We start from the raw sequence: 24,525 nt of genomic DNA, 5'->3' as shown, positions 1-24,525 counted from the left end.
TACGGCTGCAAAAAGGGCAAATGCTATTTTGGGCTGTATTTACAAAAGTATTATTTTCACTTCCAAATCATGTGAAGTACTGGTTCTTCTCTACTCAGCACTGGTTAGAACTCAGTTGGAGTACTGCATCCTGTTCTAGGCACCACAGGGTAAGAAAGATCCGGACAAGTTGGAAAGGATTCAGAGGAGGGCTGGCAACAAAGCCCTGTGAGGAGAGATTGAAAAACTGGGCATGTGTAGGCCTTGAGAAGACTGAGGGGGATAGGATAGCACTCTTCAAAATTTTGAAAGGTGGTCACAGTGAGAAAGACCAGGGTCACAGAATAAGTTACAGGAAACCATGTTCTGCTGAACATCAGAAGAACTATTTAATTGTTAGAGCACTATGACAATGGAACCAATAACCTAGAGAGGTGGTGGGTTGTCCCACACTGGAGGCATTCAAGATGCTGCATTGAGGGGGCTGGTTTAACTTGGAAGTGCTGCCCTAGCGGGGGGGGGGGGGGGACTTGATGCATTCTTGGTCCCTTCTAATTCTACTATTAAAACCCCAAGTCCTGTAGCCAAAACTAAGCACCTTTGTGGTGTAGAAGGGTATGTTGTGCAGAGGGATTTCTTAAATTGATAAAAAAGCAAAACATTAAATGCAAGCTTAAGTTAAATTTGTTTAGCAAATTAAAGTGCCAAAGGATGCAATACTACCCATGTTTAAACAGAAAGGCTCTACCACACTCAGCTTGCTGCAGCTTTTTGATGTCTAAACATGCACAGGATTGCACCCCAAGAGCCACTTGCCTTAGCCTCATTAACCAAATATTGAGAGGAGCAGGGTAGATTGCTGCCAATGTTACACAGCAGCTAAGTGCGAGTCAATTACTCTCGGCCTAGTTGATCTACAGGCTCAGCTCCTTGGAGAAAGGATGGGACAAAATCTAATAAGGGGGAATTGCTCTTCGCTAATAGGGCAGATACAATATCATTTGTACCATTCCCTACCTACCATGTTTGTATCAAGGAGGGCTTGATACAAAAAGGAAAGGAACCTGCTGTTCCAGGGAAGGAAGCAGGAATCTTCCTGGAACTATAAAAACAGTGAGCACAACTGCCTCCATGCCCAGTGGCCTACTCCTGATCCATGGATCTCTGCTTTTGCTCATCTGGGCAGTTGATAAAGCAGCGTCCCCCATCACATCCTACTATCTCCAGCCACGCTAGTTGTGGATGATGAAGGCTGTAGCCTAGCACATCAGGGGGTGGTCTTAAAGGCACCCAGAAAAATAATCACCGTTAGTCTGACACATTGCTTTTCTCTATTAACACACAAACCTTGGGAGCTGAAGGGCTGAATTCAGCATTTTTGCTTCCGACCATGGGCAACCAGTGGCTTCTGGCTGGCTCACAGGCCATCCACGAAAGTAAAACAAGCTGTTTCCTATATTAGTTGTCCTCTAGAGAGTATTGGTAGAGATATATCCTGCTCCTTCTGCACGGAGGCCCCGGCAGCGTACATAACTTTCACAACAACCGTTAAATCTCACAACAACCCTGTGAGGTAGGCTAAGCTGAGATTCAATGGTCACCCCAAAATGAGCAGTTGGCTTCACAACCCGCAAGGTCCCCCAACATCTGCACAGCTCAGAGGAAGGCCACCTGGTCCTCTCCATATTCAGCCAAGCTTCCCTCGGTCGTAGCAAGTACAGCTAGCGGTTCATGGGGATTGTAGTCCAAAGCATGTGGCGGCCCCAGCGGTTTGCCTAACGCCGCTCTCCCGAGCTCGGAGCCGCCGACAAGCTTCCAGGGCTTCCTCGCCGCAGCCGCCGCCCGTCCACCGACCCGCTATCGGAGCGGCCTCCGCTTCCCGCGCTGCCGATCCTCGCCAGCCGCAGTAGGCAGGCGCGGTGCCGGCCTGGGAGGAGCCGAGGTGCCGCCGCCCGCCCGGCCGCCCCCTGCTCGCTTGCCTTTCGCTGCCGCCGCCGCCGCAGGCAGGAAGATGGCGAACGTGCAGCTGGAGTTCCAGGCCAGCGCCGGCGAGTCGGACCCGCAGAGCCGCCCCTTGCTGGTGCTGGGCCAGCTGCAGAATCTGCACCGCCTGCCTTGGGCCCAGCTGCGGAGCAAGCTGCAGCCCAGGGTCACCGAGGAGGTAAACGCGGGCGCTCGCCCCCCACCTGGGACAAGGGCTCTGGCTGGCGCCGCCGCCTGGGGAGGAGGGTCCCGCTGCCTCGCCCTCCGTTCCTCCCCGAGATTTGCTCCTCCACCCCCCTTGGTAGGAACCCCCGCACGGACTGGGGCTCCCCACTCGCCGATCTGCAAGCACGCCACCCCCCGCGCGCAGGCGGCTGTTCTGGCTTAATATGCCTCCGTCCTCAGGCCTAGGCTGCAGTGGGTGGGCTCGCTTCCTTCTCCTGCCCGACAGCTCTCTGCTCCAGAAGAGAGTTTGTTCTGTGCATGGGCTGCGGATTCACGTGCTCACCCTCCCCATTCCTTGCACAAACCCCACCGAGGCCAGAGGGCAGTGCCTTCTTCCCAGGCGCTTTTGAATGCGCCCCATCCTAGTTGTCCACTGAGATTTGCATGTCCTGGGAGGTGCTGAGCACCGATGCTGAGCGAATTTGTGCTTCATTGATTCATTGCGATGCCCATGCTAAAGCGTCTTATGGGTTGGCAGTTTCGAGCCCAGACCTGTCCACGTCTACTCTGAAGTAAGTTCTCCCGAGTTTAAGGGCACTTGTTGCCAGATGAGCAGTGCCGTGCTGTGTAACCCCATTGAGCTACTGGAAAATGTTCAGCCCAAGGGCAGAAATAAATCTTGGAGAAGATGGGGGACCATAGTCGGGGAGGGGCGTGCTTAAGTAAAAGAGAAAGGGATTAGAATAGCGTGTTTTGGCTTAAAACGTTTACTGCTAGTAAATACTTAGTACGGGGGTAGGCAAAAAAGCAGGCTCCCAAATGATTTGGACATCAGAATGCCACATTCCTATGTCTTGGCCATCTCTGAGTTGAAGTCCCAAACACCTGGAGATCTCCCTTCTGCCCACCTCTGCCATGCAAAATCACCAAATGACTCGTGTGAACAGGAGGGTGTTCTGCAGCCTGAAGGGCCAGATCCCCCCCCCCCCCCGCAGCCTGAGGTTCTACACTCCTAAGGTACTGGGTTTCAGCTTTAATCTCTTTGGCAGTCAGTGTTTTGTAAATGTTTGCATTTGATGCAGAGATGCATATTTATTGTCTTTGAAATGTGGCACCTCCAGTTCTCTGCTTGTACAAAATTGGGAAGAATGGAATAGCATAGGATAGCATACATGGCATGAAATACAAGATACTGGTGAAAAAATCTTCATACAAGCACAGAAGTTTCTTGCTTGCTGTTTCTTTTTTATTTTTCATTTTATTTTATTTTTGGTAAAGACCCAAATAATAAACTTAAACATTAAGGAACAAACCAGATCTTCAAGGATACATCAGAGTGAATGTAGACAACTGTAAACCTCAACATATGACTGGTGACCAGCATCTTAATTTGTAAAGCAGCCTTAAGTAGGGTTGTGGAGTTGCTACATAAAACCTTCAACTCTGCCACCGACTCTTCAGTTTATGGCACCTTCAACTCTGACTCCTTTATATATTAATATAGGAAATAAATATACAAATTAGTTATTTCCTGTATTGATGAAAAGCACTCAGCCTACAAAATGCTGCGTCTTTTTCATTTTGATGCTCTTGTAGGTACATTTTTATGAGAACCACAAAAACTACTAATTCTTGCAACATCTGCTTTTTCACAATCTTCATCTTTGTCACACATAATATATCCCATCGGTTGTTATTGTGAAGTGTTCAGAACAGCCAACTTGGTTGACGCTTTTTTGCCATTCTGAATTTTTTCATGGGGCACTACTTTCACTAATATAGATTCTGGAAATATAACCTGAAAAAATGGATCAATCAAATTATTAGCAGTGAAATAGAAAATTTTGACATATTATATTACAATTCAAATGGATGAGGAGTTGGCATATTTTTCCTGACTCCAAATACAGTGCCAGTGACCCAAGAATTGCTTCCAACCCCATAACTCCAACTCCACAGCCCTGTTTATAAACCCCATAATCCAGCTTCTGGAGGGCCCAGGTTAGGGGAAACTGGTGTAAGCTTTTGTTGGTCGGAGGAGCCCCTCCTCAGAGGCATGTGATGCCCATCTGTGGCCCTTTTCTTTGCCCTTTCCCTCCTGTCCAGGGCTGGGTGCCAGGAGCCATGTGTTCTTTCTTTCAGTCTTCCAGACAAGGATCGAATGTTGACTGCTAACCTCAGAATTTGGCCACATTGGCAGTTTTCGAGAAGTTTTTCTAGGCTGCATTACAGTCATGGCTGGGGCTGAATGGGATAGGGCCAAAAATAGCATGTTTTAGCTTAAACCTCTAGTAACTAAGGAAAGTCCTTTCACATTTTGACAGTGAAAGCAAAACACACTCAAAAGCGAAGAATCCTCAGAAGAGAGAAAGGGGTGGGAGAAAGGGGGGCATTCAGGGGGGCTCCAGAGGACCAGATCTGGCACCCAGGTGGGTGGGAGGTTGGCATCCCTGCCCTGGGGATTGCATTCATCCGAGGGAGAGTGGGACTTGGTCGGCTGGCACCATGGCTGACCTCCATGGCTGGTGTCCCACAGAAACGGGAGGCCGGCATCTGCAGCAGAGAGTCTGGTGTAGGTCCCATGCATGATATGGTGTGGGGTGAGCATCTAAATAAGATAAATCAGGTAAGATTGAGAGTAGGAGGAAAATTATATAAGTCTCCTTGAGTTCCTCGGGAGGAAAAAAGACAGGCTATAAATAGAATAAGTAAATAAATAAATAAAGGTTGAAGGCATGGAAAGCAAGCCTTGATGATTTTGTTATTTTGGTAAAGACTAATACTGGCCCTTTCCTTACATACTCAGTCATTTAATTCAGGGGCATTATCTTTCACCTTCCCTTTTCCAAAATAAAAAGAATCATCTCTCTGATTTTTGACTACCAGCAAAGAAGGGTTGAAGTACTAAGGATCAGAAGGCATTTTACAGCCGTCTCCTCTTGCTGGGATGGATATTCTGTTGTAAGGCAGAAGCAGCAGTAGAAAAAGGGAAGAGGGTTACATATTGAAGATGGCATTGCCTAGATCCTTCATAATATTCCTTGAATGAAGCAGAGTGATGACACAAAGAACCCCTGGCTTCACCCTTGTACCCTTTATATATTTAAAACCCTAAACCTTCTTTTCCCACTTCTGCAGCTCCTTTATAGTAATAAATTGCCTTTCCATCCTTATTGAAGCCACTTAAATAGAAATGGCTTTGGCACAAACATGGATGGACCCATATAATGATCAAATTTATTATCATGCATGCATTTTGCTCATTTGAGAGACCAGGTGACAAATGTGCAGTCCAGAGCTGAGCCACACCCATGAGCCATTGTACACTGTGGAATCTCAGGTTTCAGAAGATTCGAGCTCAACAGTCCCTTAAAGGAAATGCTCATTTTACCAGTCTTCACAGTGCTGCTTCTACTTATAGACATCACTTTCTCTGCAACCGAAGAGCTGTTTTGCAGAGTCCAGTGAAGACAGCCAATTTGAATAAACAAGCGGGCATATACTGAGTCCAAACCTTTTGCCTCCCTAGGCTGATTTCTATGCAGTAATTGCTAGCAGCCCTCCAACATCCAGGGGTTTCCCCATTTCCTCTTCCTGGGATGCTTTAGCAGGGATTCAGTTCACCTGCAGTCTTTTCTGAATGCATGTTACTGCCTTTACCCTTGATTTACAACCCTCCAAAAGGCTCTGACAGTGCATGCATCTGTAACAGAAAGCACCTCTCTTTCCCTGTCTGAGGCTTTGCAGAGATGCACTTTTAAAACATTACTACAACTATGATGCAAAAGCAACTAGGTATGTTCTGGAACAGGAGTGTTGAATATTTTTCACTCCAAGGGCAAGGTTCAATTTCTGGGATGCTTTCAGGGGCTGAATTCCAGTGATGGGCAGGACAGAGCAGCAGACTGAAAGCAGAAGGGTCAGGGAAAAATACATTCCCATGTGAGCTGAACTCTCTTGCTTCCGGGAACTAAGCTGTAAGAGAGGCCTCAAACCTTCTGGAAAGGAACGAAGCTGTGCAAGAGCTGGGAAAGCACCAAATAACTGACGGGTGAAGGAGTGAGGCCAGGGAATGGACGTGGCCCCGGGGAAGGCTGGCTTTGGCCTCCATTTTGGAGGGCTTTCACTCACAGTGTTGCCATGAGTTGGCAATGACTTGATGACACATAACAGCAACATGGAAGGTCACAAAGGCCCACGTGCAACCGTGTGGATTCTCCAGAAGAAGCTGGAGCCCCTGCTCTGACAAGTGGACATGCAGGGACTTTCAAACTCCTGTTTCTTGACGTTATTGTAAAGCATGAGAGTGGGAACAGCCCCCACTTCATGGAGGGCTTTCTCGTTGTGTAATCACCTGGATTACACTACTGAGTGGAACAGGAAAGGGCTGTAGAAGAAAAGCCTTGCTCACAGGAGGACCCAGGTTTGATTCCTGGCCCTTCAGGGTAGGTCTGGGGGGCAGCTGCTGGTCTGTATAAAGTTGGATGGAGCATCAGTTGGATCCACATACGCCTGACTTTCTGTTATCCTGTGTGTGGTTAAGAGAATTCCCATGTTCCCCAGATTGCTAATTGGGAGTCCAAGATGCAGTAAGATTATCTTCTTTAACTTTACTAAGCTGACACTTGGTAATTAGTTGTGCCTCTTCACCCTTTCTTAGTTAAATACACAAAGTATCTTAGGATACAGTCCTGAGCCTGCCTAGACAGAGAAAAAAAGTCCTACAATTCCCAGCCAGTCCCATTTTTGTTTTTCTGTCAAAACAAGCATGGGGTTGTACCCTTAGACCTGTCCCCACACCAGCGTTGATACACTTTTGCAAGGGTTGACACTGACTATCTGGAAGATCAGCCCCTTGGCTCTGCTGGCACACTTGGGGTGAGCGGGTGATGTTACCCCAGCAGGGCTGCTGCTCTTCCCAACCTGTGGTGATCAGGTGAGTGCCAGGCTCCAGGGGTGCACAAAGGAACTTCGGTAGAAAGTGTTTAATATCTGTCCACTGTTCTATTCTCAGATATGGCAGGTGGCACTCAGCACGCTGACGCCAAATCCGACAGACAGCTGCCCTCTCTACTTGAATTATGCCACCGTGGCAGCTTTACCTTCCCGGGTCAGCCGGCACAACAGCCCGTCTGCTGCCCAGTTTCTCACCCGACTCATTCGGAACTGTCTCCCAGGAGGGACCAACCGATGCATCCTTGTAAGTGAAGGGCACAGAGAGTTAAGTAACTTGTAAGCACGTAAAGAAAATGGGAGGAGGCTGGCATTTTCTGGTTGTTGACTTGTTTAGTTTTAATTGTCAGCTTCTTCACTCTTCAGTAGTTAATTTGTAAAACTCAGCCCAGAGGTTCTGGATACCAAGCCAGCACATCTGCATCTGATGTGTCTTGAAAACTCTAAAGATGGAATCTTATGAATGTTTAAACAAAAATAGTCCTGCAGCTCCTAGCACTGCTGGCTGGGGAACACTGGAAGCTGTAGGACTTACTTAATATCTAAGCATACTAAAGATGTGAAGGAAGGCCTGGAAAAACTCAGAAAAATACTGCGGGGGAAATATTCTGAGTGCTTTCTCCTGAAAGTAGAATGGATTCTTTTTTCATTTTTTCCTGGTCCATCACATCTCTAAAATGTTCATAGGACTGCACACTTCAAGAGTTTGTTCATAAATGAGCATTTGAACACCTGCCTGTCCTGCCTTCCCACTGTGTGCTGAACAAATGCCATTTTCCCTCTCAATTGGAATGTAGTGGTTTCAGTTTTGGTGTAGCCCCTTCCCATGTGTAAGGTGTGACACGGTTGTGCTTCTCCCTATATGCATGTGGGCTTCTGATCGGCATCAGAGGTAGCACATAAGGAACCCAAAGGAGGGGTAGTTCATCCAGGCACCATGAATACAGGTGGCAAGAGTGTCAGGCGTCGCTGGTGCCGTAGGTTTCTGCTTAGAGTGGATGTAAAACAGCCTGCTTCGCTTCAGTAGCAGTTGTATGGGGTGGAGTTGAGGGGAATCTAAAGTCTCTCTGTTCAGCATCAGTACTTATCAGGAAGCCGTAGGGAAGTTCTTGGGTTTTGAACAACCAAGGCTGAAATTGACCATCACTCAAAGTAGCTTATGTAAATGGTTGGTTGGCTTTGTCAGCTGCCATCTTGGGCTGTTTAATGATGTTTTATTGTTCTGTCTATGATGCGGGCCAACCTTCCACAATCTGGTGTCCTCCAGATGCTTTGGCTCCCATCAACGTCAGTGCATACACAGGAATTCTGGAATTGTGCTTCAGAGCACAGCGGGAGGGCATGAGGCAGAGGAAAGCTGCTCTACGGCTCGGTTCAGGAGAACCCAGAGCTGTGTTTTATACCCCCAAGGACAAACAGTGGGGTCAAAAGAGAAGGTCAAGTCAACACTGACTTCCAGTTCCTTTTAAAAATGTCTGCAGCGTCTCTTGGCTTCAGTGGCCAACCTCGTACTGATGCACTCTGCAATTTCATGGTAGCCCCTAAGCTCAGGTTAGAAACCCACCTCCAAATTAATCAATCCCTAATTCCTTTCATAGCTTCCTTACAGTTCCTGTCCCAGCAGACGTGGTTCCATCCCTGTCTCAGGCTTGTGTGACGTTTTGCCTTTTGTCGTCCGTTTCAGATGGTCTGTGAGCGCTCAGAGGTCTTTGCCTCAGCTTGTGCCATAGCAAGAGCTTTCCCACTCTTCACGCACCGTTCCAGCGCACTGAGACGCGCCGAGAAGAAAACCGTAATAGTGGAGTTTTTCCTGGTGGGACAAAACAATGGGCCAGTAGAGGTGGAAACACTTAAAGTAAGCTTCTGTTTTCCGTTGGCTAACAGTTGTGACAAAGGACATTAAATACTTGACAAGTTAACATAACATAACATTGGGTGCCTAAGTTTCTGTCCTGTTTCTACACCTTACTGCTTTAGGCACAGGGCTAAAGTGCATTATATCTTTCATGGGAGCTGCTGCCCAGGAAAGCATGTCTATGCCTCCTTTCTTCTCCCTCTCACACTCTCATGATCCAGGGATGCGCACCACAGCCTGATTTCCTGGTCTGTTCCACACCTTGGTTTCTTTCCTTTTATTTTCTTTCTTTGTACTATGCAGTGTATTTGCCCAGAGAACTTAAAAAGACCAAATCTTGTTTTCACAACGGCATTTCAGGTTAAGGGTTCTATTCAAACAGTGCTTGCTAGCTTAGCTAGCATTCATGCTTTTTGAAACATACGAAATACACACCATTGTTGTCTTAGTTCCGTAGAAAATTGGAGCATAAGAAATGTGGAGTGCTTGTGGGAACTTGTACCCTGTACCAGAAGGGTCAGTTGCAACATAATTGATTGTTAAACAAAGGAAAGGATATAAATCTAGCTTGTTGTTGTTGTTCAGTCGCAAAGTCATGCCCGACTTCACGACCCCATGGACAACATGCCTTCAGGTTGTCCTGTCCTCCACCATCCCCCAGAGTACACCCAACTCCACACCCACTGCTCCAGTTACCCCATCCAGCCACCTCATCCTCTGCCGTCCCCTTCTCCTTTTGCCGTCGATCGTTCCCAGCATCAGGGTCTTCTCCAGCAAGTCCTTCCATCTCGTTAGGTGGCCAAAGTATTTGAGCTTCAGCTTTAGTACCTGCTTATCCCCCAGGGTTACTATGATGCTGCCTTCATTGTGTGTTTGTAACTACACCAGACTTTTCTGCCCTGCTAGGCTTCAAAAGCTGCCTGACACCAAACTCATGTAACTAGTCTCCACTCTTCACTACAGATTTTTATGGTACTTTAATTATCCTGAAACTGGAAAGTCCTCGAGCAATGTACAAATTATGTTGCACAGTACATCAGCACATCACATTTCAACATCTGATGTTAAAATGCATGTGTGTTATGTAGTCAAATGCATGCGCACACACATCTTTCATTTTTTGTCATTCCCAGTGTCTAGAAAGCGCTACAGAAGGCGTGAGGCTGGCTGCTCGGATTGTAGACACCCCTTGCAATGAAATGAATACTGACTGCTTTCTGGAGGTGGGTCATCTCTTTGAGAGGGCTCTCCATGGAATTTTGTTTCTAGGCGGTGCTACAGTCATCCAGCGAGACATTTGCACATGATCCAGCACACCTGTAAAATTGATCCTGGGCCGTCCCATTAAAAAGCAATTTAAGGTTGGAACAAGGAAGGAACTCCCTTCCCTTTTGCTTATCCTGCCGTTCAAATTTCAGCAAATCAGCCAAAGAGCCTCTTACTACCTGTCTACTGCAGAGGATTCCAGAACATATTTTAAAGCATGTGCTCGGTTCCCCTGAGGCTTGCTGCGCCCCACTGTTGCTCTGTGTGGCGAGAGTGTGTCGGCACAGCGGGGACCGGCCCAGAGCATGGTTCCTCCTGGTACACTCAAGAGCTGTCCTCCACCCATTCAAGGCAAGGTTCATGGCACTCGGGGCTGAGGAGCCAACTGTGTAGGTGTCTGCTGATAGGTTGTTATTTGGCACCTGCATTAGGAAATCCCACAGGTGCCTCTACCTGGCAGTAAAAATGCAACAGTCATACATTCAATACGTAACAGCTAGTTCTTTCATGACTCCAAAATTAGGTGGCCAAGGTAGCCACCTTAAGGCCCAGCTCCTGAAGATGCAGACTACTTCTTTCTTATGTTTCTGGCCATCGCTCCTCCAAGGACCTCAGGGTGGTCTGCCTGGTTTCTACCCACCCCACTGTTAGGACAGTAGTAGATTATGCAATTGATTTCCACAGAAGCTTGTCTGAAATGGCTGATCTACACATGCAAGAATCCAAAGGTTCTCCAGAGCACAGTCTGAAAAAAGCACTTGTAGGATACAGCATCTGGGGGAATGTTGTTCTTGTTATTGATTTTTCTATACCGTCCCATCCCGTGAAATTCAGTCTGTAAACTGGGTGCCACAACTGAAAAGGCCCTCCTGCTGGTCGTTGAGCTTGGTTTCTGGGTGGACTGCTTCTGCAGGGAGGTGGTCCAAAACACTGCTGCATGTTCCTTTCAATTGTGGCTCTTGGGTTTTCAACAAGGGAAGGAAAGAGTGTTCTCATTTGTCGCTCATGTCTTCCTTCTTCCCTCACAGGAAATCAGAAAAGTTGGAAAAGATTTGGGGATCGTCCCAACCATTTTTCGAAATGCAGAACTGAAGGAGAAAGGATTTGGAGGTCAGTCAAACCAAGGGATTTGCTGCTTTCCTTATACTACTAGCCTGCATGCACCAGTTTCCAGAGAACATCTGGGCCTCCCATTAGGGATGGGAGTATCAGCCTGGAATCTCCTCTCTTGCACTTACCAGACTCCTGCCCTCTGCTCAGCTCCAGCCGGGAAGTGAGCTGAGCTGAGACCAAGTCTGCAAAAGGTCGGGAACACTAGCCAGTGTGCAAAGTGCAGATTCATCTTGCCAAGTATATGAAATACATAATTCTTTGTGCAATGTCTGCAGAGCCCACGGGTCCCATATGCAAAGGCAGAACGCCGCTTGAATTCGCTTCCCGCCAGACACACACATGAATGCTTGGCGTGAGGCAGACTCAGGGCAGAGTGACAGCAGACTGGAGTCCAGGGCGCTGAGCTGAGCAGATCTGACCCATGTCCACCTCCAGGCAGATTCCTCACACCTCGCAACCTCCCTGAGCCAACTGTTGGCCACTGCTGAAACAGACCCTGGATTAGAGAGACCTTTTGTTTGGTCCAGTTCTTTCGTCCTTAAGAGTCGACTGTGACCCTGGCTCTCTGAAGACGCTGCATCCAGCATCCTAGAGTTCAACAGCCCGTGACTGATACAGACCTCATATGTGGCCAGGATATGGCCTGTGGGTTCCCTGGAAAGTAATTCTTGCAGGCTTCATGACATTCTGTCCCTCCCTGTTCCCAGGTATCTATGGAGTTGGCAAAGCGGCTGCGCATCCTCCTGCGCTTGCTGTGCTCAGCCATACCCCGGAAGGGGCGACGCAGACGATCGCTTGGGTTGGGAAAGGCATTGTCTACGACACTGGAGGGCTTAGCATCAAAGGAAAGGTGCGTCTGCTTGGAATAGGACTATGGAGAACCCAGCAGTGATTCTGCGGGCATAAAAGTACACGCTTGTGCATGCATATGAACTTGTACATGTACAAATGTAGCTGTGGAGGCTTAGCATTGCCAGCACTTTACCATTTATGCGGAATAAAGTACGTTTAAAAAAATACAGGTCTCCACCCATGCAGCATGCAACCAAATTACACTCAGGGAAGGAAGGAGAGGATCAGCAAAGGAAAACAAGCAGATCCAGTTTTGACTGGGAAAACATAAATTCAGTTGGAGTTTTAAGACTGGCAGATTAACTGCACAGTTAAAATTAATGCAGATTAACTGCATAGCTGAAAAAAATCCTGCAGTCCCCAGACTCCCCAGGCCTACTTTGTACTTTCTTTACAGAGGCTTTGCTGGGCGGGGAATGCTGGGAATTGTACTTCTTTCCATCTAAACATGCATAGTATTGCACCTTTGTATTCCGTTACACACCTACCTTGAAAGAATTGTGATAGGTCTTTTTTCCAAGTAGAAACATTCTGGATTGCATTGTTAGCTTTGCAGTGCGAATATTTTATCATAATAATTAGTTCATGTGCTTCTTCTTACGTTTGGCTAGACAACAATGCCTGGGATGAAACGCGATTGCGGTGGAGCTGCTGCTATTTTGGGCGCCTTCAAAGCCGCCGTAAAGCAAGTGAGTGAAATTCAGCCGATTGGATTAGATGTCTTCCCATTTCGCTGTGCAATTTCAATCTGAGGTTCAGTAATTCTGCGGTATTCTAGTTATACCACCAGATTTCCTAATTTTGACTGTGAGAAAATCCACATTATGTAAAATGTAAGTGATCATCTTCCCACTGTGGAAGCTCTTCTTGGATGTTCCTCTCTTGCTCTTCTTGTGGTTGTACATGACTTGCTTTTGCTAAGACGTCCGTAGAGGCTGAGCTGTTGTCCTCACACATAGAGGAACACATATAACCTACCACAGGCTTTGGGTTATTAGGGGTTGTTTCACCTACCCACAAGCCATGTTACTCTAGTTGTGTCAGCACAACATGCTTCCCATGGCCCAAATCAGGGCCATGGGCAGCTAGAGTAAAGCAGTGAAGAAAACCAGACTTAGCTGCATGTTATGCAATTAACACAATGTGTGTGTGAGTGCTCCCTCCCTCCCTCTCTCTCTCCCTCTCTCTCTCCCTCTCTCTCCACACACACAGAGAGAGAGAATGAGAGAAATATAACCAAAGTGACAAAATGAATTAAGGCAGAAAAACTGATAAAACCACATATCCAGCAAGCCCAAAGCTTGGAAGAATAGGAACTGTTTTTCTGTTTTGACTTGTATGCCAACAGGAAGGAGTCAAACAAATCCCCCAGGGCAAAGCATCCCAAACCTTGGTGCAGCTAGAAACCCTGTCACATGTTCCTGCCAACCAAAACTCAGATGTTAGCTGGACACAACAAAGGCCTTCTCCTGATTACCTCTGAAGGCAGGTAGACTTTTGGGACAATTAATTTAGCACTTGATGAAACTGTGATCCAACTATCAAAAAATTTGTCTTTGAGCTGTTGAGAAAGGTTCCATCCACAGAGGTCTGTCCTGCCCATGCCTTTGGTATTACAACCATGCTATATGAATATGGTTTTATCTCCATTCATCTCCAACAAATGCTAGAATGCTAATACATCTGACAGAACCGGTGTACATCTGACAGAAGAAACATCAAGATCGCAGTGACTCTTGCTTTCATCGTCCTTGCTGTCAAATTGCCCCCCAGTGACTGCCCAGGGTCAGAAGCAATTGCTCTTCCAGTTGCTGCTCTTGACAAGACCTATTGGGAACCTCACATTAGCCTGGAAGGAGACTTGCAGCTGTTTCTTCTGACCACAGGAGCAGCATCTGCACACATACCTTTCCCAAAGTTAGGAAACTGGCCGATTGAGCATACTGGTCCATTGTGGATTGCCTGTAAACCAGTTTCCCATCAGAGCTTTTGGATGACAGTGCCCATCACAGCATGGCCATGTTGGCTGGGAGAAGATGGGAGCTGTAATCCAGCACCTCCAGAGGACAGTACGTTGAAGAAGATTGGTTTATCTACTGACTGGCAGTGGCTCACCATGTTTTCAAGGAGGAATCTTTTCCAATCCTACCTGGAGATGCCAGAAGTGGCATCAGGGACCTTCTGTGTGACTCTGCTCTACCACAGAGTTAATCACCCTTTCTCACCTTTTATTTATTGTGTTTATTATTTGCAACATTTGTATACTGCTCCATATTCCAGTACGCAGACTTCAGTGCAATATACAACAAAATGGAAGGGGTCCTGGATGGGGACTTGCACCTCCTTGGCTTCCCTGCAGTTTGGGATGAGTGGGGGGGGGTTATTCCTCCCCCACGTTTGGCACTCCTAGAATCATTGCACAGACTCTTGACTTCAGAAATAATGACCCAGTGTCTAAAATGAAGCTAAACATAGCACAGAATGTGTGCAGCCAGACATGGAAGAGGGGATGGGGCTGAGACAAAGGAAATGCAAGGCTCGGAATACATGGACGATCCAGTAGAAGTCATTTTGAAGAAGAAAAAGGCCTCGGAAATTCCATTCTCACAATAAATCCTGCTGCTGTGAATCTTCCTGGCAGTCTTGATACGGCTTCGCTCTCCCTGTCGTCACATTGAGTATCCAGGGCTGTAAAAGAATTCTCTGCAGTGATTTAATGAGCAGCAGGTCAGCCAGGAGAGCTGGTCAGGAAGGCTCTCAAATGCTAAATTAGCATTTCCCAGGGCTGTAAATGGCATATTTCTTGTGGGAGTGATACTGAATGCTTTGTTTGCAACTCAGAGTGAATCTTTGTTTAGCAAAACAAAGGCACACAGAGCTTTTTCCCTAAAAATTCAAAAATTACATTAAAAAGAGAGGAAGGCAGAGGTTTGCCTGTGATTCAGTTTAACCAATGTCAGCCAACCTTTTTTGGAGCCACTCAGTTTTTATGTATTCTTATCCACTGCTGTTTTTAGATGCACATACAGGTTTCTAAATATTACTGCTACTATGATAGTTAGTATTACTGCCGCTACTTTTCTGCTGCTTAATATGCTAAAACCTTGGAGTGGTTCATAATTCAGTTTAAAAGCCAATATAAAAGCAGCATAAGAATAGCATAATAAATAATTAAAAAGATTACAGCAAAGACAATAGTAAAATCTAAATAGGTTTAGATAACCTTTCTGGCATTGATATGGTATAATACATGTTTTATAGCATGTTAATGGGTCTTAAACTGTTTTTCTTTGTAGTAATGTTCATGTGACACTTGGCTTATTTTTAGAGCTTGGAAAAGCACATTTATGGATGCATTTTAAAAGTATGCTGCCTGTTATGTGGTTAGACATAATGGTGGGATGTATTCCCTGGGGTTGGCTTTGGCACATGGCACATAGCTCAGTTTTCCTGAGAATTGTGGAGTTCACTTTACAAAGAAAAAATTCCTGACACCCTCAGAAGGAAAAGGAGGAGACTTTAAGATGGCAGACAGATAGGGCAGTCTCCGGGGTTGCGACTGTGCTTGTGTTGTGCTTGCAGGTTCACCACAAACCCAGCTGGAAGGAGGGTTTCCCAATGGAATCCAAGAGACAAGTAGAATGCTTGTTTCCAGAACAGGGCAGTTCCACAGAGCTCCCTTTTGCAAGCTCCACCTGCCTGCACCAGTCCAGAAATACTATTCTGCGACATTTTCATTTGCTTTGGGAGCCACTAGATTTAGTTGCTGCAAGCAGTAGATCCTATGGACATATGGGCAGTATTGGATAATGTCTCTAAATAAAATCAATTTAAGATGCAATCCTATGCATGCTTCAAAAGAAAAAGTCCTGAAAGAAAAGGTTGTAGGGTTTTCTTCTGTCTGAACATAGGATTATGGCCTTAATTATTTCTATTTGTTTATAGGAAAAACCATGTCCCACGTTTCCTCTCCTAAAAGGAATTGCTTGGGGGAGTTTGCAAAGTATAAAAAAGGGCAAAATCAGAACTGGGAAAACTCTGGCTCACATTGTAGTTGTTGCTGTCAGGATTCCCCTGGCCAACTTCAGTTTTCCTCCCACCCCATGCAAGTGATAGGGCTTGGAAAAGCTTTCCCTTAGGACCGCTGGGAGATTTCAAGCCTAATTTCTGTATGGCAGGAAGCTGATTTGGGAAGCTTGTACTTGGGAAGGGAAGGACTAACCCTGTATGCTATGACTTCCCCCAAAATCTCTCCTAATGCTGCAGTTTGGCTTGAAAAAGCATTTCATTGGAGCCAACACGAAACACTTTTCAAGCAGAATTGCAGCATGTGAGATGATGGGGCTGCTGCAGATGGAGTGAGAAGAGTTAACCACCCTTTCCCCTGTGTTGTGGCCTCCTCCATCCCCCTGTTCTGCAAGTCTCTCTCCTTGCCCTCCTCCTAACCCTTTACAGATTTTTTGTTTGAAAAATAAACTATTATTACTCTGGCAGTGCTTGGAGTAGATTTCCCAAATGGCATAAGTAATCCTCACCATCATCTTACTGTGTGATGTCTCTCCCGTTAGCTTCTTAGTGGGTTGCAGGTCAAACTGTTTTGTACCTTCCTGCAGGTGATACGTGTCTCTTTTTCCCTCTTGCAATAGGGCTTCAAGGATAATCTGCATGCAGTTTTTTGCTTGGCTGAGAATTCTGTTGGCCCAAATGCAACAAGACCTGATGATATCCATGTTCTCTACTCGGGAAAGTAAGGTTCATTCTCCTTCTTTCTCTGTTCCCATGCCTAACTACTAGTGCTTCTCCACCTGCTCCCAGCATACAGGTGTAGAGCTGAGGGAGTACTGATGGTCCCTAAAGTATATACAAACGCAATATTGCGAGCAGGTGCGGAAGAAGCAGAGGATGCTGCATGGAGCTCAAGGTTTAGCTTCTATGAATCTCTGCTTTCGTTGGAAAGAAAATCAAGTGTCTAGCCATTATGATGCCAAGTGCATGGACAATACCTGGTGAACTCTCAGGCACCAGAGGTGTTCCCAGTGATTAAGGGCAAGCACTGGAGTACATTTGGGTGAAGAGCAACAGGAGCAGCTGCAGAACAAATTGTGCAGCACAAGGGACAACTGCAGATATGGCCAAGGAAAGAAGCCTGCAGGGGACATTGGGACTAGAAGAACCACTTGGCCTGCCGGTTGAGTGTTGTTCCACCACCTTGAAGGGTCATTCACTGTTTGCTTATCACATCTTTATGCCACCCAATGACCAAAGCTCTCTGGGTAGTTCATAGTAATTTACAAACAAAAAAATCAGTACAAGGATTTAAATGGTAAAAATGACAGGCTAAAACAGAAGCAAAATCAAAGAGAGACCTAGCTGTTTGTCAGGATTTAAAGTCGTCACCCTGTCCCCGACTGCCACCTCAGAGGGAGGCTTGATTGGTGGCAACAGGGAGAAGGGCCTTTTCAGTGGTGGTCCCCTGGTTACGGGACTTGCTCCCACTGAGGCCTGCCTGGAGCCAACTTCCCTATCCTTTTGGTGCCAGGTAGACTGTCCTCTACCAAAGCAGAGCATTCAAGTTGTTTGCTATGACCTGCTAGCTGTTAAACAGGTCTTAATTTTTCAAGTTATGTATGTTAATCGGTTTTAAATTTGGTTTTGTAAACTTTTGTGATATCTTATTAATACACTGTATCTTTTGGTGTTATTTTAATGTTCTGTTGTGAACTGCCTAGAGAGCTTCTGCTGTTGGGCCTTATAGAAATTAAATAGACACATCCATACATCCAGTGCTGGATCTAAAGCAGGCCAGTGTATAGTCATGGATGCTCATGGATCCATCACTGCTGCTGCAGGACGGGCAGGTCGCCTTGGTGGCAAGGAATGCCACTTACCAACTTGGACTGATATGCCCGTGGTTACCCCATCCAGACAGAGCAGCCTGGCAACACTTGATTCAAAAAGTGTTGGAATGCACCAGAGGTGTGCCGAAAAATTCGAGAACACGGAGGCATTTTAACATGAGAAATAGAATGAATGCAATATGAATCTGCCCAGTTCTATTTATTTTATTTTTCTAATTTTAAAGCATGGACCTTAAAAAGAATAAAACCCATATTAGAGTTTTAAAAAACAAAATATCAATAAAATACCATGACTGATCTGTCGGTCAAGGAAAGCTTCTTGAAATAAAGGTATTTTCAGCAGGTGCCCAAAACAGCACAATATTAGTGCCTGGCTGACCTCCAGAGGCAGGGAGTTCCATAGGAAAGGAGTCACCACACTGAAGGCCCTTTTCTGAATTGACCCCATTTGGGACATTAGGTTTATGTGGAGCTGCCAGGAGCATGCTGCCCGATGACCTTGCGGAATGGGCAGGTTCATAAGGGAGAAGATGCTTGCAAGTTGCTTAATATATTTTATTCTAATGTTTATATTTTTAATGTATGATTATTATTATTTAATTTATTGTTGTAAGCCACCCCAAGGCTTCGGCGAATGGGGCGGCATAAAAATGTTTTAATAATAATAATAATAATCTTCTGCAGTACTCATGTCCTTCAGCTTAGCCCAGGACTGAATAAGTAGTCCATGCTGAAAAGAAGCAGGTCAGAAGAAATATTCTTGTCTCTCATTGGTTTCCACCTAAATTGCATACTCTGATGTACCTAGAAGATGTGTTTACCTTTAAGAAGATAGCAGGTCAAGGGAAAATTAAGCCAGTCTGGAGTAGATTCATGTATAAGTGGGTGCTCTGAAATGTTACCTCATTTTCAAAACAATGTTATTCTGCCCTTTCCCCAGAACTGTGGAAATCAACAACACAGATGCCGAGGGCAGACTGGTCCTTGCTGACGGAGTTGTGTACGCTTGCAAAGATCTTGGTGCGGACATCATTCTTGATATGGCCACTCTCACTGGTGCTCAGGTACTTTGGTTATCAAGAGAAGCCTTGCTGCCCACTCTGCCTGCTTGTGATCGCTGCTTCAGACTGCAAGTGCCTTTCTGAGGTCCCATCCACATGCGGCTGCATTTGCATGAGGTTTTGTACAAAGCTCTTCAGAGGTAGACCGTGACATCTCCCTTGGAGGCCTAGCAGAGTTGGAGCCTGAACATCTTCTAGGAGAGCCAGAAGATGTTCTTTGGGATGGTTTTTGGTAGCCAGTATCAAGGTACCTTAATGGTGGCCACCAAAGCCAGCCCAAAATCTGACGGTCCCTGAAGATGTTCTGACTGAAAACCCCACGGAGCATCCAAGGAGAAGTGAAAGGTGGTAAACTGGGGAGGGATGGAGCTCTTCGGAGAATGGGAGGAGTCCAGACCTCTGGACATCCCAGTTACCTGGGCGCCCTTCCCTTCTCTCCAACCACCATTTCTGTGATGGTTTCCCAGCTTTCTTCTTGTTCCCCCGCCCCATTCTGAAAGGTCCAGATGCCTTTCCTGAGGCTGAATTACTGGCATTTAGACCTTTAAAACAGGGTGTTATTTTTTGACCCCTTGTCCCCTTTGCCTTACCACCTTTTACTTCAACCCCACCAGCACCAGGGCATGCCCCCCACAAGCTTTTCTGAGTTCAAATTTGGCCTTTGGGCCGAAAGTAGTTCCCATCCCTGCAATGGGAAGTTGGCAGGGATAGTTAATGACTTAAGTAATTGTATCCAGAATGGTATTTTATCCTTGCCAGTAAATTAAGTTAAGTGGGAAAGGTTCACTTGCTGAGCAGCACTCGGTGAGATTCCCAGTGGCGCAAGGATTTGGATCTTTGTTCCTGTGTTGTAGCCAAAGGAGCACCATAACTCTCCACTTAACTCTTTCACCACTTAAATCAGATATTTGTCTTCAGGGACTGACCTCCACAGCATGTTTGCTTGGCACGGAGCCCCGGTATTCTGCAAAGAATATTAGGGCAATTCCAGGCTGGTGCTCCATCCTTGTGGGATGTTTTTGAGACCTCGCCTCCGTCCTGCACCAACCAAGTTCCGTCCTGGAACACAGTCAAAACACCGCTGCAACGTCACGTGGCGGGAGAGGATCAGTAGTAATTCGCCAACTCTGTTTCAGGGAAAGTTGCCTGCCATTTCTGATCTCAGTGAGGAGCTTCAGAAGGAGCTGATAAGCTTCTGAAGAACCCCAGCATTTTCTGTAACATAGTTTCGAAAGCCACTGTGATGAGAGCTACACCAAGGTGGGAAGGGATGTGTTCCTGCAGTCCTTTCAGATGCAAGCCCTTCAGCATATGCATGAGCGTTCGCATGCATGGCATGTGTGGTCTGCCTGCTGCCTTGTCCCCCTTCCCCGCCTTCTTGTCTTCTGCCACGGCATCCCTTCATCATGCTTCTGTGATGCACTGTTCATGGGGCAGCCTTTAAGGATGGTCTGGGATGGTCCCCAGGTGGAGACCTGTGGAGGCAAGGACATCTGGAGGACCTTGGTATTCTGACCATGTTCTGCACATCACACCTCTTCCATGCGTTGACTGCGCAACTGTTTGCCGGATCAGTTCAGGGTGCTGGTTCTAGCCTTTATAGCCCTAAACAGTTTGGGATCAAACTGCCCTCTTATCCTGCCTGAGCCTTACAGTCAGTGTTTGAGGCTCTCTAGTTCTTCAGCGAGAGTTATTTGGCTGGTGAGTATCAGGGACAGCCTCTTCTGTAGTGGCCCCATCACTCTGGAATCCTCTTTCCAGGGAGAGAGAGATGGTCTCCTCTCTGTTGGTTTTTAGAAGATGTTATTCCAACATCTTATGGATGATCTTAGGGTTTGTTTTTAATAATTTTTATTAGCTGTTGCATATTTGACAATGTGTGATAGTTGGCGTTTTAATCATTTGTAACTGGCATTACAAAGTAGATCCCATGCAGCACAAGGTAGCAAATCTATTAAATCAACAAGTAAATGTTTGGAATAACCTGCCTTTTTTGTTTGCTGAGCACCAGTGAAACAAAAATGTCTGCCTGAAAGGACAGGGAATGCTGCAAGTAAATTGAGGGGGCCGTCCTCTTTTTTCCATCCTTGTTTTCTTTTCCATTCCTGCCTTCCAAAATCCCTGTTTCTGGCAAGAAAGGCCGGTCTGTGTCACAGCTGGGGTATGCTGGGACTTGTATCTGGAAGGCAGTTGGCTGGGAAAGCGCTGCTTAACCTCCTGGTAACCACATCACAGTAGTAACCTAATTTTCCGTGGCTCAAAGTCTTTGTGAGCTAATCCCAGGTTTAGCACTACCTAGGGCAGGCTGGGATGGTGCCATTTCCATGGGTTTCATGCTTCCCCCTTTTATTCCTCATCAGGGAATTGCCACAGGGAAATACCACGCAGCGGTCCTCACCAACAGCGAAGAGTGGGAAAGCGCATGTGTGAAAGCAGGCAGGAACTGTGGCGACCTGGTTCATCCTCTCGTCTACTGCCCTGAGCTCCATTTTAGCGAATTTACCTCCGCTGTCGCTGACATGAAGAACTCTGTGGCGGTAGGTTAACCAGGGGAATTCCTTCTGCACTGACTGCAACAGACCCTTTGCATCACTCACCCCTGCCAGCCATTAATTTGTGGGGCTGCAATTCAGTCGTCCTGAAGAATATTCATTTGTGTATTTCCTTCTTTCCCGCAAGGAACCCAAGGTGGCTATCCTACTCTCCATTTAACCACAAGGTGGGTTAGGCTGAGTCAGCAGCTGGCCCAAAGTCACGCAGATGCTTCCTGGCTAAATGGGGACTAGAACCTGCCTCTCCCAGGGCCCAGTGCAACACTCCGCCACACTGGGTCATGTGTGGGTTTCTCATGTTTGTATATAGTACCAAAAATGTGGGACAGGATGGGTTAGTTCGTGTTTGGATCATGCCTGTTTTGGAGGCTGTGTTTCTGTGAGTTCCCAGGATGGAGTCTTTATATTACATCTCTGCATCTTAGGCTGCATCTTACTCAACAAAAGCTTTTTTTCATGTCATTGGACACCACAATATCTCAGTATTAAGGGGCAGTCTTAACTGCTAGCAGTAAAGCAGCTAATGCTTGCTTTGAAGGCATGTTACCGAAATGCCCAGTCATTGCTTCTTGTGCAGGGAAGGTGATTACGCAGATCAATTTTGTACTGGAACAGGACTAATATTTGCTGACATATACTCTCTTTTAAATCATTCACCTTAATGTATATGGAAGGGGGGGAGGGAGCGGGACGGGATGGACGGATGACAGAAGACAGACAGACAGACTCACTTTCACAAAGTTTTGTGGGTGTGAAAGGGTTCCACATTATGGGGCCCTTCACAGGCCCCAAAGGGGGTACAGATGGGGCCCCGGAGAGAACTCCACTGGGTCCCTGAGATAACAAAAGCTGCTGCATAGAGTGGAGTTCATTCTGCACACAGTCTCTAGGAATGCAGTTCAATGTGTATCTGCACAAGCCCTTTTAAAGCATGACCTTTAAAAAGCGCTCTCGCTCTGGCACCTTTTTCTCCGTTTTCGCCAGGACCGTGATAATTCCCCAAGCTCCTGTGCTGGACTTTTTATCGCTTCACACATCGGATTTGACTGGCCAGGCATCTGGGTGCACATAGATATCGCAGCGCCAGTCCATGCGGTGAGTGACTACGATCCCCTCTCTCTTCGCGTCTCGATTTTGTAAATTAAACTAACCACACACCCCACTCGTACACCCGTTTGTCAAATGTCCGAGGCAGTTGCCTCCATGTATCTCACGTATTTCATGCAAAATTTAACAGGGCACACCGTCTGAAGCCTTGCTGTGTTTGCTTCTAGGGTGAGCGAGCGACTGGCTACGGAGTAGCTCTCTTGCTGTCCCTCTTTGGCCGTGCCTCCGAAGACCCCCTGCTGAATATGGTGTCCCCACTGGGCTGCAACGGAGACTCTCCCGAGGATGACATGGGCAGAGATTCCAAGAGACGGCGCTTGGTTTAGTGGCCCCGTCCTTCAAAGATGGCACACCAGAATTACCTCACTTTGCACTGATGAGTTTCCAGAACCATAACATACCATTTGTCAGAAATGGCCGTTTTAGAAAACATACAGACATATGGATGGGTGAGGCTTAGATTTGATTCTGCATCTCATTCTAGCAAAAGGCCCCATTCTGTTATTTTTAAGAACAATTTGCTTGGAGGTTAGTACCAAACTTATAATGACTCTGCTGCTTCCAGTCTTTATTGAGAAGGGGCCAGGCAACTTTCTCATCTGTCTCCTGTCCAAAAAGTATCTGAATCTAGTAATGCAGCAGCTTAACCTCTTGCTGCCCATAGAGTCTTCTGAGAAGTTCTGCAGGTGTTCATACTCTGCAGGGGCTTTGCAGCCCCCCTGCCTTTCACAGTACAACAGCAGAGGGTGAAAATAGGGGGCACCACCTTGCAACCTACACAGGACGTGCCTCGTTTTTAAAAGGCCTGAAGCCAAGGCTCCTGGCTGAGCTTGCCCTCCGCTAAACTGCTGTCCCACCCGCTTGCGGTGTGGTGTACCTCTCACCCCAGAGCTGAAAGAAGAGATCAGCCTCTGCCAACCCGGCTTCCTCCAGATGGTTGGATTCTGGCATTGCCGTCCAGCACATCTGGAGGGCACCAGCTTGGGGAAGACTGAAATGGATGATGGCGTGCAGGCAGAATAGCCGAGAGGAACTGGGGACAAACAGCAGCTGAGCAGACCAGCAAGCGGATGGCCAGGAGGCACCATGGCAGTCCTGTCTCCGGTGGCACTGAGCGTTCAGAGTCAGCCCAAGTTGCAAGATGACCCCCCTGGACAAAACCACTGTGGGCTCTACTTTATTCTGTAGCGGTGTTTGGCGTCAGGGGAGCCCTGGTTTTATAAAGAGGCTTTAAACAAAAATTTCCTGAAGAACTCCTGTCTTGCATGTTCAATCTTTTGCCGATTGTTATGACCATGACCTGAAGAGTGAGCTGGTGCATTTCTCCATAACGTTCTTACACTCTTCTGCTAATAAACTGCATTAATGTTTAGAATGAAAGTGTTTATGGGAGGTAACCACACTAGAATAAAGCCCGTCATCTTTCATCTCACCATTTGTTAACTCAGATGTCTGATGCTTTTCTTTCTGCAAGTGCTTCCAAGTGATGTTAACAGATAATGTTGGACAAATTTATGACAGCTAAATGCAATGAAAGGTCAGTAGTCCCCTCCTTACTGGGGCCCGGAGGCGAATAATGTCCTGTTTGTGGGTCGCTTTGCCCTCTCTCCTGGTGGCAGATCTCACTGTCGAATCCAGCATAAGGCATCGCTTACATTCTTTGTGTTGAGAGTCTGGGCAGTGGACTGTTCTAGACAGCACTCACTAACCTCTGACCATTTCGCCAACCTAATGCCTTCCAGGTGCCAACATCCCACCTGACTGAAGAGCACCAGGTTAGG

The 24,525-nt window shown here is 46.7% G+C and overlaps 1 protein-coding gene across 1 annotated transcript; it reads left to right on the top strand.

The window, feature by feature from the left end:
• The first annotated feature begins 1,959 nt into the window (after window positions 1-1,959).
• NPEPL1 (aminopeptidase like 1) lies at window positions 1,960-24,176 on the top strand. Its single transcript, XM_044455744.1, has 12 exons — window positions 1,960-2,140; window positions 7,142-7,327; window positions 8,765-8,935; window positions 10,069-10,158; window positions 11,230-11,311; window positions 12,022-12,164; window positions 12,778-12,855; window positions 16,813-16,913; window positions 18,965-19,088; window positions 21,446-21,622; window positions 22,622-22,732; window positions 22,912-24,176. The coding sequence occupies exons 1-12, from the start codon at window positions 1,991-1,993 to the stop codon at window positions 23,068-23,070; spliced, it is 1,572 nt and encodes a 523-aa protein (XP_044311679.1). The 5' UTR covers window positions 1,960-1,990; the 3' UTR covers window positions 23,071-24,176.
• The last annotated feature ends 349 nt before the right edge of the window (window positions 24,177-24,525 follow it).

This window comes from Varanus komodoensis, unplaced genomic scaffold (genome assembly GCF_004798865.1).
Source record: "Varanus komodoensis strain SLA01 unplaced genomic scaffold, ASM479886v1 scaffold8, whole genome shotgun sequence".
Taxonomy (NCBI): Eukaryota; Metazoa; Chordata; class Lepidosauria; order Squamata; family Varanidae; genus Varanus; species Varanus komodoensis.
Note: the sequence above shows the minus strand (reverse complement) of the source record. Positions and strands in the feature narration are given on the sequence as shown.